Source organism: Chelonoidis abingdonii, chromosome 1, assembly GCF_003597395.2.
Source record: "Chelonoidis abingdonii isolate Lonesome George chromosome 1, CheloAbing_2.0, whole genome shotgun sequence".
NCBI classification, from domain to species: Eukaryota; Metazoa; Chordata; order Testudines; family Testudinidae; genus Chelonoidis; species Chelonoidis abingdonii.
In genome coordinates this window covers 139181154-139194143 of record NC_133769.1, presented here as the reverse complement: position 1 = coordinate 139194143, position 12990 = coordinate 139181154, and the positions used below count along the sequence as shown (strand labels likewise).

The 12990-nt window shown below is 44.4% G+C and overlaps 1 protein-coding gene across 1 annotated transcript in view; it reads right to left on the bottom strand.

Annotated features, from left to right (window-relative positions):
- Positions 1-5675: 5675 nt before the first annotated feature.
- LOC116824936 (uncharacterized) overlaps positions 5676-12990 on the bottom strand; it is a 46358-nt gene continuing 39043 nt past the window's right edge. Inside the window, exons 9-15 of the mRNA XM_032780576.2 lie at positions 12735-12809; positions 9801-9890; positions 9133-9284; positions 8188-8349; positions 7565-7635; positions 7017-7121; positions 5676-6680 (exon numbers count right to left, since the gene is read on the bottom strand). Coding sequence (XP_032636467.2) covers positions 6526-6680; positions 7017-7121; positions 7565-7635; positions 8188-8349; positions 9133-9284; positions 9801-9890; positions 12735-12809 — 810 coding nt within the window. The 3' untranslated portion in view covers positions 5676-6525. The remainder of the gene's footprint in view (positions 6681-7016; positions 7122-7564; positions 7636-8187; positions 8350-9132; positions 9285-9800; positions 9891-12734; positions 12810-12990) is intronic.

The following is a 12990-nucleotide window of genomic DNA, read 5'->3' as shown; positions in this document are numbered from 1 at the left end:
TCTTGCAATGTGCTCCACATGGGTGCAGAGGCCTGTCTGCATAGAGCTGATGGCAGGATAAGGGCCTTAATTTTTCATCTCGTCTCATAGAGTGACTCTCCCTAGGCCTTTGCTCATTTGCATTGATTATCTTTGAATCAATGCAAATTATTGATCAACCTCATCAAAAAACTCTCACAGATACAGACAGATATCGTCTTCCTCTCCAAGTGCAAACAGATGGACATCATACTAGATGGACTGAAGGTCAAAAAATTCATTGCAATCGACATACTATACTGAGTATGGTGGGAGATTGTGCCACACACTCTCAAAGAAACTGAGGAACCACCTGATCAGCATCCTATACAGCAGACGGGAGAAGATCAAGAATGAGCTCTCAAAACTGGAGACTATCATACAAAACCAACCTTCCACACAAACTTCTACGTGGCTGGATTTTACAAAAAGGAGACAAGCCATTTACAACGCACATGTCACTTCTCTACAGAGGAAAAAGGACAGTAAACTATCTAAACTCTTGCATGCCACAAGGGGCTACAACAGTGGTACCCTTAACTCACCCAATAATATTGTTAGTCTATCCAACCAACTTATCCTGGCAGAAAAATCTGTCATATCTCAGGGACTCTTTCTGCCCCACCACCCTCACAAACATGATATAGTTCTGCAGTGATCTGGAAGCCTACTTTTGCTATCTCTGACTCAAGGAATATTTTCAACACACCACTGAACAGTTCACTAACCCACGGGAACCTTCCTACCAACACTACAAGAAGAAGAATGCTGCATGGACTCCTCCTGATGGTTGAAATAATAGACTGGACTTCTACATAGAGTGCTTCCACAGATGTGCACAGGCTGAAATTGTGAACAAACAGCATCGCTTGCCCCATAACCTCAGCCATGCAGAACGCAACACCATCCACAGCCTCAGAAACAACTCTGACGTTATAATTAAAGGGGCTGACAAAGGAGGTGCTGTAGTCATCATGAACAGGTCAGAATATGAACAGGAGGCTGCCAGGCAACTCTCCAACACCACATTCTACAAATCACTGTCCTCCGATCCCACTGAGGAGTACCAAAAGAAACTACACCATCTGCTCAAGAAACTCCTTGCTATAGCACAGGAACAAACCTACTCAGATATACCCCTAGAGCTCCGACCAGGGGTATTCTGTCTGTTTCTCAAGATCCATAAACCTGGAAACCCTGGACGCCCCATCATCTCAGGCATTGGCACTCTTACAGCAGGATTATCTGGCTATTTGGAGACTCTCCTCAGTCCCTATGCTACCAGCACTCCTAGCTGTATTCGAGACACCACAGACTTCCTGGGGAAACAACAATGATCTCCTGAAAACACCATCCGGCCCATGGATGTAGAAGCTCTTACACCAAATATTCCACATAGGATGACTACAAACTGTCAGGAACAGTATCTTGAAGAGCCATGGCACACCTGCGGCGAATTTTGTGACTTTGTCCTCACCCACAACCATTTTTCAGATTTGGGGACAACTTAATATCTTCAAGTCAGCCAGCACTGCTTGATACCCGCATGGCCCCAACAGTATGCCAACATTTTTTAGACTGACTTAGAACAACGTCCTCAGCTCTCGTCCTAGTGCCCTCCTACTTCACTACATTGATGACATCATCCTATGGACCCACAGAAGAGGCCCTTGAAGATTCACCTGGATTTCAACAAATTCCACCCCACCATCAACCTCAGGCCGGACCATCCATGCAAGAGATCCACTTCCTGGAACACTACAGTGCAAATAAGTGATGGTCACGTAAACACCACCCTATCTGAAACTTTGTGACGGCCTAAACCCAACCTACTTGCTTTTCAGCTTCCATCCATACCACATCACACGATCCATTGTTCTACAGTCAATGCCCTAAGATACAACTGGCATTGCTCCATCCCTCAGACAGAGACCAAATCATCTACAAAAGATCTTTATCAAGCATTCTATAAAACTACAGTACCCATCTTGGAAGTTAGGAAGCAGATTGACAGAGTGAGATGGGTACCCAGAAGTCCACCTTCACAGGACCAGCCAGCAAAGGAAAATAACAGAACACCACTGGCCAACACGTACAGCCACCAACTAAAGCCTCATCAGCGATCTACAGTCTATCTTGGAAAAAATGATCTCTCACTCTCACAGACCTTGGGAGGCAGGCCAGTTCTCGTTACAGACAGCCCCCAACCTGATGCAAAACTCAGCTGCAGCTCCACACCACGCCGACATCATGGAAACACTAACCATGAACCAATCCCTGTAACAAACTCATTGCATACTCTGTCCCTAGCTCTACTCCTAGCGATGCCATCAGAGGATCAAACCACATGAGTCACACCATCAGGGCTCATTCATCTGCACATCTACTAATGTGATAATATGCCAGCAATGCCTCGTCTGCTAAATACATTGGCTAAACCAGACAGTCTCTACATAAAAGAATAAATGGACGCAAATCAGACATCAGGAAGGTAAATACAAAAGCCAGTAGGAGAACACTTCAGTTTCCCTGGACATTTTATCATTCTATAAACAGAATTAAAAGTAGCCATCTTGCAACAAAAAAAACTCAGAAAACAGACTTCAAAGAGAAACTGCAGACCTACAATTCATTTGCAAATTTAATGCCATTAATTTGGGCTTGAATAGGGACTAGGAGTGGCTGGCTCATTAAAAAAGCAATTTCCCCTCTCTTGGTATTGACACCTCCTCATCAATTATTAGGGGTGGACTACATCCACCCTGACTGAGTTGGCCCTGTCAGCACTGGTTCTCCACTTGTAAGGTAACTCCCTTTTCTTCGTGGGTCAGTGTATTTATGCCTACATCTGTAATTTTCACTCCATGCATCTGAAGAAGTGAGTTTTTTACCCACAAAAGCTTATGCCCAAATAAATCGGTTAGTCTTTAAGGTGCCACCGGGCTCCTCATTGTTTTTTTGAATTCCACTACTACCTGCGCTCTGTTTCTCTAGTACTGAGACAACCACACCTGGAATACTGTATTCAGTTGTGTGTAACTACTCTTTTAGTGTACGTGGCAGTAGGTGGAATGGTTTATTGTATTGGCTGGGATGTTTAATTGGATTGGTTGTTTCTTTGTATATGGAGTGAGATGGTGGAGATAAAAGGAGAGCCCTGAAAAAGTGGCCTTTGTTTCAATGTGTAGAAATGCCAACTTGTCCTCAGCATGGTGACGAAAGTCTGTGATACCCTTGTACTCTGCTGGGGAAGTCTAGAGCCTTACCCACCCTAGGGACCGATAAGGAGCTACATGATGAGAGGGTGATGTAGGCTCATTGGTGATTGGGGTCTCTGATTCCTATTGATGAACATGGGAAGGTAAGGTGGGCTGAGGCTTTCTCATAGATCCAGTTTGCCCATGTGCCTTACTAGTATTGTTTGAGATCATTCCTCGGTATGATAGGGAACTGGCTGACCATGACCCTGCCCTTTCTGTTCATGTTGTTCAATGCAAACTTGGTGATTAATCAAATGATCGCTATCCATCATTTGCTTGTGGATGAGGCCCTGACTTTGCTTCTGTGACTGGGCTGAATGATATAGCAAGCCTTGTGTTAGCACTTCTACAGATATTTTTTTTTGGCATGTGCTGAGAGATGGTTAGGAAAGAAACTGTAATAGTCGGCAACTGATTTTAGATGTACAAAACCAGTTGGTGTAGAAATTGAACAATAAACACAAGTGCCCAACCTCTCCTAATACAAGAACAAGGGAATATTCAACCAATTTGAAGGGCAGTAAATTTAATATAGATAAAAGGAAACACTCTTTAATCCAGTGCATAGTAAGCCTACAGAACTCAATGCTACAATAGAATTGAGACTGAGTTTAGCTGGCTACCAAAAAAACCCAAACAAATAACCAGGATTGGGATTTACATAGTTCATGAGTATTAGAATTTTGAAAATTTTTTAAACTTTATTTTTTTAGAAGGGATAAGCTTCATGCTTAGAGGTTTATGCCAGTCTTTACCTGCTAGAAGTAACAAATGAAATGTCCCTATGAACAGATTTGTTTCAAAGTTTGTTGCACGGTTTCTTGTATCTTTCTCTGAAGTATCTGGTACTAATCACTGTCAGACAGGATACTGTACTAGATAGATCATGGGTCTGATCTCACATGGCAATTCCTATGTTCCTAAAACCTTCCCCCCTCAGAAACAGACTTGATAACTTTGCATTCCTGGGACAAAGTTAAAGTTGAAATAGCTGCATGAATGAATCTCAGACTGCCTTACTGACTCGAGAGTTTTCATGCAGGCTTATTCTCTTGAGTAACTTCAAAGATCATTCACTCCATAAAAGTGAATCAGGAACTCATGACAACCATGAGTTTGTCCCAGATGATTTCATTTGTACCATGTATGCATGAAGTTTGGAATCTTGTACTTGGATTATGATAGAAGTTTAGGTGGGTGGCTGAGGATTACCTTCGTTAGTCTGGCATTACCTCCAGTTTGAAGTTAGGACTCACTTTTACCCCCTTTCCGAGCACTGATTTCAGCTGTTAAAAGTGGACCTAGGATCAGTTTTAGTTCTCTCTAAGACGGCACTGTACAGCCTGTGGGTAGCAGGACTTCATAACCATCTTGTCCTTCAATATGAGTATGGTGTATACTAAATGTCCTCTCTCAATAGGTCACCCTCCCAAGTCATCTTGGTATGCTGGTGACAAATGACTGCCCCTGTAACCTCCATACCACATGCATCATCTCATTCTAGCCACACCACATAATATTCTATGCCATGGCTGGTGTAGAAGTGAAGAAAGATGTCAATGCAGAGAAAAAAAGCTAAGTCTTATCCAGCTGAAATGTTGTGGGAAGGTAGTCATATATGAAAAATTAGTTTTAGGGGGTGAGGGGAGTGTTCAAATGTTGGCAACTCTTACAGACACAGAGCTTATATTCCTATGAAAAGATAAGCTAACTGCAATGGAACAGTTAAACTTATATATCTTAACTGTAGAAGTGCATAAGTTTATTAGGTCAAAAAAAATCTTAAAAACAAAAACAAACAAACAAAAATTAAATCCAGTTCAATGACTGGCATAAATAGTCTGGAACAAACTATGCCAGGGAAATCAAAAGGATATTACAAAGATCCAGAGATACAAAGGTCAATAATTCTTCAAATACATTAGAAGCAAGAAGGTTACATGTGTTGCTTTCATACTTTGCAGTGTTCAAATTCTCAACCTTGATGTTGTTTTAGCATAATTACATGCAAAACCCTCCTTTGTTTAATACAGAAGAAGAAATATTTTACAGTTTGAAGCAGTGTTCTCCAGCTGCACTTAAAACCTGATGACTTTGCACAGAAATGGAACCATAACAAACTGCAGTTACATGTTTTGCTTAAAAATATCTATAGTTTATAGATTTCCTTATGTTTTATAATTGTGCAAAATGTTGCATGTTGCATCACATCTGCTATAATAGATTAGGCATACGCAGTGCAGTTCCACTTTCCTGCCATTCAAGAACAACTAAATTTAAGTACAGAGCGTATGCCAACATGGTAAAACATAATCTTGGTCAAGAGTTTCAAAAGTGACTAGTGATTATGGGACACTGTTTTCCAAAGGCAGGTGCCCAGAACTTCCAGAAAAAGTATCTCAGGTTGAGCGCCCAAAAATCACTAATTATTTTTGAAAATTTTTCCAAAAGAAGGTCTGAAAAACACTTTAGAGGGAAAAATTTCTTTTTCCCCATGCTCACCTAGCTAATGGATTTTTCTCATACTATCTAAAACTTATCTTTTGCTGAGACTGGGTTAAACTGAGCTAGTATAAAAGTGCAGAATGCCGTTGAAGTCAATGGAATTGTACCCACTTACATCAACAGAAAATTTGGCCCATTATATATTATCTTAAATGAAAATATGTGGAAATTAAAACCACTTAAAGAACCCTAAGAAGAGGTTGAAATGAAAAGCTCTTCTCGACCTTAACTACAGTGTGCTTTACATGTCTATAGTGCCTTTCTTCTCAGGAACTCAAAGCGCTTTACAAATATGAATGAATTTAGCCTCACAACATCCTGTGAGGTAGGTAAGTGTTATCCCCGTTTTACAGATGGAGAAACTGAGGCAGAGTTCTGAAGTGACTTGCCCAAGGTCACACATCTTGTCAGTGGCAAAATCAGGCACAGATTTCCAAGAGTCCTGAGTCTCAGTCCTCTCCTCTCTTATGTTCCCTCTCTACTACTACAAGGCAAGCAATATATGCAGTTTCTTTTCCTTCCTTGGTCTCACCATGACTACAGAGGAAGTAGAAGTGAATATATTTACTCCTGGCTGAATTCCTGCTTTCTTTAGAAGCAGCACTTTGTCTGACAGTACTAAGTGCTCATTTTTTGTTTCTGCAGAGTTGTTTCTTCCAGAATGTGGCAGAGAGAGGGTTTCTTAAGTCAGGTTTCTCCATACCAGAGAGACTGTACAGGGTGCAACAGGAAGTGGAGAATCCTATTTCTTGCAGAAGACCTGCTGTTTGGCATTCTTCACACGCTGTTCCTCCTTCAGGTTCATCTGGCGTGCGTGTTTGCTGGAGATCATTTCCACATGCTCTGAGGGAAACCAGCCTCTCTCTCCATCTGAGAGTTTCACTCCTTCCATCCAGCCTGCAGAGGTGGAGGCAGACACAGAGAACATCGGACAAACTGACTGAGATTTCCCTTTTCCCACCCCAAAAAAGCCCCATCCTAACTGAACAAACTAGAACAAGACACCAGCCAAAAAGAGATCCCCTTGCAACCTTCAAGCCACATGGTCTACTTGAGACCCCAGATAATAGGCAGACAAGGGAGAATCTCCTCCCAGTCCCATAGGCAGGGGCAAGATGCTTTCTGAGAAGAAAGCTTCCCTCTCCATCCCTTATATAGCCTAATGGCCCTGTCAAAGAGATGACTCAGTTTTCAACCCCCTTATCCAAGAAGATCACCGCTTGTTCCACTCACCGTCGTTGCTGTTCTGCATGACCATGAGGATATCTGCTTTCTCCAGAGCCAGCTCATCATTCTCCCGAGCTTTGTATGTCCGTATGCACTGAACCTGAGGTGAATCTGAGAGACAGAGGGGTGGAGAGCGTGAGCAAGCTGGAGGAGGAGAGGGATTGCAAGTGTCGGGTACCGCATTCTCCACAAGGAAGGAAGAACATGAGGGTCAGGCACAACACCTGAGGGGTGAGGGAGACAGCTTTAGGGTGAGGCCCAGCATCTGAAAAGTGGGGAGGTGGAAGAGTGCTTGTGTTAGGGGTGACTCCTGTGATGAGTCTCTGAAGCTGTGGAGGAGATGGGGAAGACAGACTCAGGGGCATCATCTGGAGATGAGGGAAAAAAACAAGTTAAGTTTGACATTGTAAAATAAGTGAAGGGGAGGATGAATGCTCCTCTTCAGATTCACTCCTACGTTCATGTTACCCTTATATCTTCCTCCTCACTAGGACACAACTCTGCCCCCTAGGCAAGTCCTCCCACCCATCCCAGCAGCGCCTAAGCAGTCTCACCAGGGCTTTCTAAGAGATCTGGTTCTCCTCGTGGTGGCGCCAGAGCGGAGATCCACCGCAGCTTCTCACTGCTGGAAAATACCAAAATACAGATGCTGGAGAGATAAGAGTGAAGTAGCCAGGGATATTGGTAGGGGTGGGGGTTGTGTAGGGAGGGATTGGAGAAAAAAGTGCCTGCCACCACCTCTTGGGGAAGTGAAAGAAGATGCTAAATGGGGAAAGTGAAGGATTAGTGAGAATTTGGGCCTAAATGAAGGAGGGAAGAGAAAGGGGTTGAAAAAATGATTTCTCACATTTCTGGGGTTGATAACACCATGTCTGGGATAGGAGCTTGAGATATCTGCCTGGGTGGTTGTTCAATGGAGTAACGGAGAAGCGGGTATGGAACAGGATAAGGGTACAGGACAAGGTGGAGAAAGATGGCTCAGTGGATAGGATTAAGGGGTCAAGATGACAGCACCTTGGGATAATTGGAAAGTGGGGTGGGAAGCTTGCAACTTCATTGTAAGAGAGTGTCCTCTGGGTCTCAAAAGCAGCAGGGGGTGTTGGGCATTTAAGCAGCAGAGAGAGGTACATAGTATAAGTGGTGTTAGGATTCAGTGGAAATAATCTCTGGCTCTTACTGTGTCTCTGTGCGAAAGAGGAATTCCACTCTTTTCCCCTGGTTGTTCTTAAGGAGGAAAAGACGGAAAAGATTTTTGTTTGGCCCATGCAGCTTCATCTCACACTTCTCCCCAAGTACATCTGAAAATGCAGCATGATCAAACACGACAAAGCGCCCACCCCTAAAGGGAAAGAGAAGGGGAATTAGAGAAACTGTGTGTTAGCTTTAAAAGTGACATACATGGATAAAACACTGGGGTTTGGGTCCTTTCTTGCTGCTTTGATAGGTCAAGAAGGTTTAAAAGTGGTATGTGTGGGGGCGGGGGGAGTTCCACCTTAAACCTATAAAGTCTCATCTTCTTCTCTGCTTTTGCGAGAGGTCTTCTTGGAGTACCAGAGAATTGGAACAGTATTTTTTCTTACTCCTCAATGGAAGGGACAGGATTGTTTGAATCTGTCACAGGCCATTTTTATCACAAGTGTTCATCAGATGCTGGTTAAATATTTTAAAACTTTAAAAAAAGAGTCTGGACTAAAGAATCCTTTTCCCTCAACTACTCGGGTTTCAGGTTCTTGTCATTCCATATTCCCACTGGTTCTCTGGTCATCCATACAGACTTTAAGCTAAAACAGGTTGGGGGAGAAATGCATTAGTCTTGAACAAAACTAGACTGAACTAAGTTATGCTGTGAAGCATAAAGGAGGTTAGGTGCAAAGGGGAGGAAGATATGTAGAACAACATAAGAATGCTGTAATTAAGAGTTTGGAAGTGAAGGTACTGCATGATGAACCTTGCAGGCTGTTCATGAGATGTGAGAGTGCTAAACTGAGCAGTCTAGCCAATAAAGGTTGCCATCTGCTGGCTGGAATCTGATGGGTAAGGGACGCTGCCTCACCAACATTCCCACCCCTTTCTGGACCCGAGATTATAGAGTTCAGTGAGAGGTGCAGTCTGGGAGACTCACTCCCTGGGCCGGGACAGGAGCAGGCAGTCATTGAAGAGGTGCAGGTAGATGGGGCGGGTGGTAGGTTTCCCCTTGGTGCTCAGAGTGTTGTACAACGCCATCAGCTCACCACACTTCACCAGCCGCCTTGACTGTGAGACCAGTGGGAATATCTGTGAGACAGGGAAGAATGCCATGATCAGATACCCATGGAAGTTGGTGCATTAGGGCTGGAGTTTACCTGGAACCCCTTGTTGAAGGCATAAGGTGAGTTTTGATATTGCTCTCATCTCCCCTGTTGTAGGTGGGCAAGTTGTGACCTGAATCCGCTGCTTCCAACTCCAGGATGAAGTAGATGAATTGGGTAGATTCAGCTCTTGTCATCCTGGCATAATGCAGGGGAGTAGACACTAGAATCAGCTGTTGATCCCCTCCTTGTACAGGAGTGAGGTGCTGGGCTGATGTACAAGAGTGGATCAGGTTACTGAGTAGCCCAGGGGGAGTGTCTCACCTTGTATTGCAACTCTATTTTCTCAGTGCTCTATAGTAGTTCACCAGTGCTCCTCATGTGTTGGAAAATACAGGGTGGGGTGGAAGACGGCAGACTGAGTGTGCAGTGATGGGTTAGTGGCGTTGGGTCAGGGTAGTAGGTATGACTAAAGTAGAAATCAGAGCAGGTGGGTTCTCACCTTGCACTCAAAATCAATCTTTTGTCTTAGGTAGATCAGCTCCTCAGTGCTCTTCATGCGCTGGACATTTTCGTTGCAGTCCTTTATGAGCTGCAGAGGGGAAGGAGGAAGAGGTTGTTGGGAGCTGCCCGCTAGGAGTGGATAGAGTAGGTGTAGATGGCACAACCCTCAGGGTTCTTTCTCCCAGAACCTTGTTTTCCAAAGAGCGGACGGATGCTGTGCTTTCTCAGCCAAACAGTTTTTACTTACTGTGGAGGTTTAGTCCCTGATATTGAGCTCTGCTCTGAGTGAGGAGTGCTGTCATCATGTCTCAATTACTGCAACCTCCGCAGATCTGGTTTTGACAAATCCAGTCTGGGTCCTGCTCAGAGCTGTTAAGAATGTTGCTGCAAAGAGCACTCTCCTAGCCTGTTGCTTTGACCATGACACCCCTCCCTCTGCCTCGCTGTACTGGCCCTCACTTCTGTTTCACATCAGACCTAAGCTACTTGTCTTCTACATTAAAAGCCTTTCACAGCTTCTCCCCACCCTAGCTAGCATCATGGTACTACCTATCATTCAGTATCAAAGGGTCAGCTCCTGCCTCCGATTGGTTGTCTGCTTCCATTGCCCACTTGTTAAATTTTCAAACAAACCCTTTTAAGCTTGGGTGGCACTTCTGTAAACATTTGCAGAACTAGTTCATTATCCAGCTTCAAGTCCCTCCTTTGCTGGTGATGCCTACAAGAAACTCAACAATGGTTAGGCTGCTGGTGCATTAAGATCACAGCCTAGCATGTTGTTGTTTCCTTGTGCTCCTATCTGTTGTCTCCTGTCTTATACTTTGTTCCAGCCCCAAATAGCTTACAGTCTGTCTATTTGTCCTCTGTTTGTACAGCACCTGGCACAAAGGGCTACTGGGTGCTACAATAATACCAGGATCTCTGGAGAGCAGATGCATCAAAATACTATTGCCTGCTGGGAATTGGGTCAAGTCACTAGTCATTTGGGAGCAATACTTTCTGCAGGGGGTATCTCAAGCATACAGGAAGCTGGGGGTTTATTAGATAATACTTAACCACAGACCCCACCTTTGCACTGTCCTGACCCACTTCCTGCTCCACTAAATCTGTTCCCTGTGGTCACATGAGGGGGATTCTTTTTAGCCTTAAATACAGAGCTGTCTAATGTGCTTGAAACCCAGGAGCTGCTAATAGTGCATGGCAAGGTGGATTTACAGAAGAAGAGAGCAACACTCCAATGGACAGGACTAGCTCAAGTACTGTCTAGGACCCACTTTGCTGCAAGGTGCAGGATTCAGTGTGTGACATTCTTCCCCACACCCAATGGTCCCAAATTCTTATGCTCTACAGCTGCTGTGCTGGGGAGACTCAGTCTTATGAGACTTGAGTAGGGGTCGATTGCATAGGAGAGTGTGCACACCATGTCCAAAAAATGATCTGAGCAGTTGCAGGGGTGGAGAATACCTGCAATGATGGGAGCAGCATCATGATTCTTCAGGGGACTCAAATTATTGCCGTATTTATCTTGTTTATTACCATAGTGCATAGTGACCAACCAAGAATAGCATCCCATTGTGCCAGGCATGGTACCAACACAAAGTAGTTGACAGTCCTGCCCCCAAGAGCTTCAATCTAAATAGACACAGGGTAGGGCATACGGATTGATGATTGTGCAAGTGGTATGTGAGTGTCATGATATTGGGGGAGAGGTCGGTGGATGGGACAGATATGGCAGTTTCTTGCAATATCCTTGAAAAACCTTATTGAATGAAGTAGCTTCAGAGTTTGTTGCATTAAAGATGCAAAGTTTATGTATTATTGTTAAATTGTATGTAACTTTCCTGGGGTGGGGGGAGATGTGACCCTCATAAACCCTGAAAAGTGTGTTAAGCTTCAAAGCTTTAAACAATATGCCAGACAAGAAGGAATCTTTGGGACAAACAAAGTTGAGTGGGTTTTCTCGGAAATACTTGGGAGGAGGTGAATGCAAATTCCCACCTCTGGACCCAACCTTCTGCCATTAGGAGAAACCCATTGTCTGCTGATTACCTATTCTTGGAATAGGAAGATCAAAGCTCTAAGCTGCAAAAAGGAGGGACTTATAGTTCAGACCAAGCTCTCCCCTGAATTTAACAGTTGTTATTAACTTGTAACCACAGGAAGACCCCTTGGTGGGGTTTGAAGGACTGCTCAGCCCCAGCTGGAGTTGGTGGGGGGAGGTTGGAGGGTGAAGCTCTGGTAAGCTTTTTACAATGTGGGCATGTTCCTTTAGTGTTTTTAATGTTTTCTCTGTAATTCTTTCACCTTAAGAAATGTGCTTGTTTAAAAAGGACTGTGGGGTAGCTTGTAACTGTGGGCAATTAGGCTGTTTATAGCCTCTGAAGAGAAAGCAAAGCAAGCCTGCTGAGGCAGTCTGACTTGCAGGGGAACTCATTACAGGCAGGAAACTGCAGCCTGGCAAAACCATGGTCAGGAGGGACTGAGCCCTAGGTCTCTACCTGAGAGGCCTGATGGCTATGGAGCTGGAAGCCTGAGAGTGGGTGCCCTGGCTAGAACCACAAGAGGGGGAAATACAGGTGCATTTGCCCTGAACTGTGATGGAGGTTTCTGTTTAAACCCAGTGAGCTAAATGAAAGACAAAGGGAGTGAATGGCCAATCAGCACATGAGAGAGAATGCCTAGAGTGAAAACTAAAGAAAGTAGTGTGACATCATTAGTGCCCAACAGCCCTTGCTCTTGCTCTTGGCTCCCTGCTAACACTTCAAGAGCATGTGGCACTAGCACATGAGAATAAGATTGTGAGCATTTCAGTCTGTTCCTGATGGGAGTCCCATGCTGTGGGAGTCCCTGCAGCTGTTTGGTTCACTGCCTAAAGCAGCACTGGCAGGTTGGCAATAACACTGCTAGTGGAGAATGGGCTGGTGCTCCTTACCTTCTCCAGTGCATCATAAGCCTGTGTGGCCTGCACTTCTTCATCCGACTCGGGCGGGGTTCTCTTCAATATATTCTGAAGAACAACCACAAAAAGTGTTTCAGAACGGAGGCTGAGAGATGGGCATGTGGATATGGGGGAGGCAGGTGCAGGGAGACAACAGGATGAGCAATGACAAGGGAGAAATGGGCAGAGGGCCAGGACAGGAGGGGAGCGTGAGGAGATCAGGATAACCAGCAAGCACAGGAATCTGCAT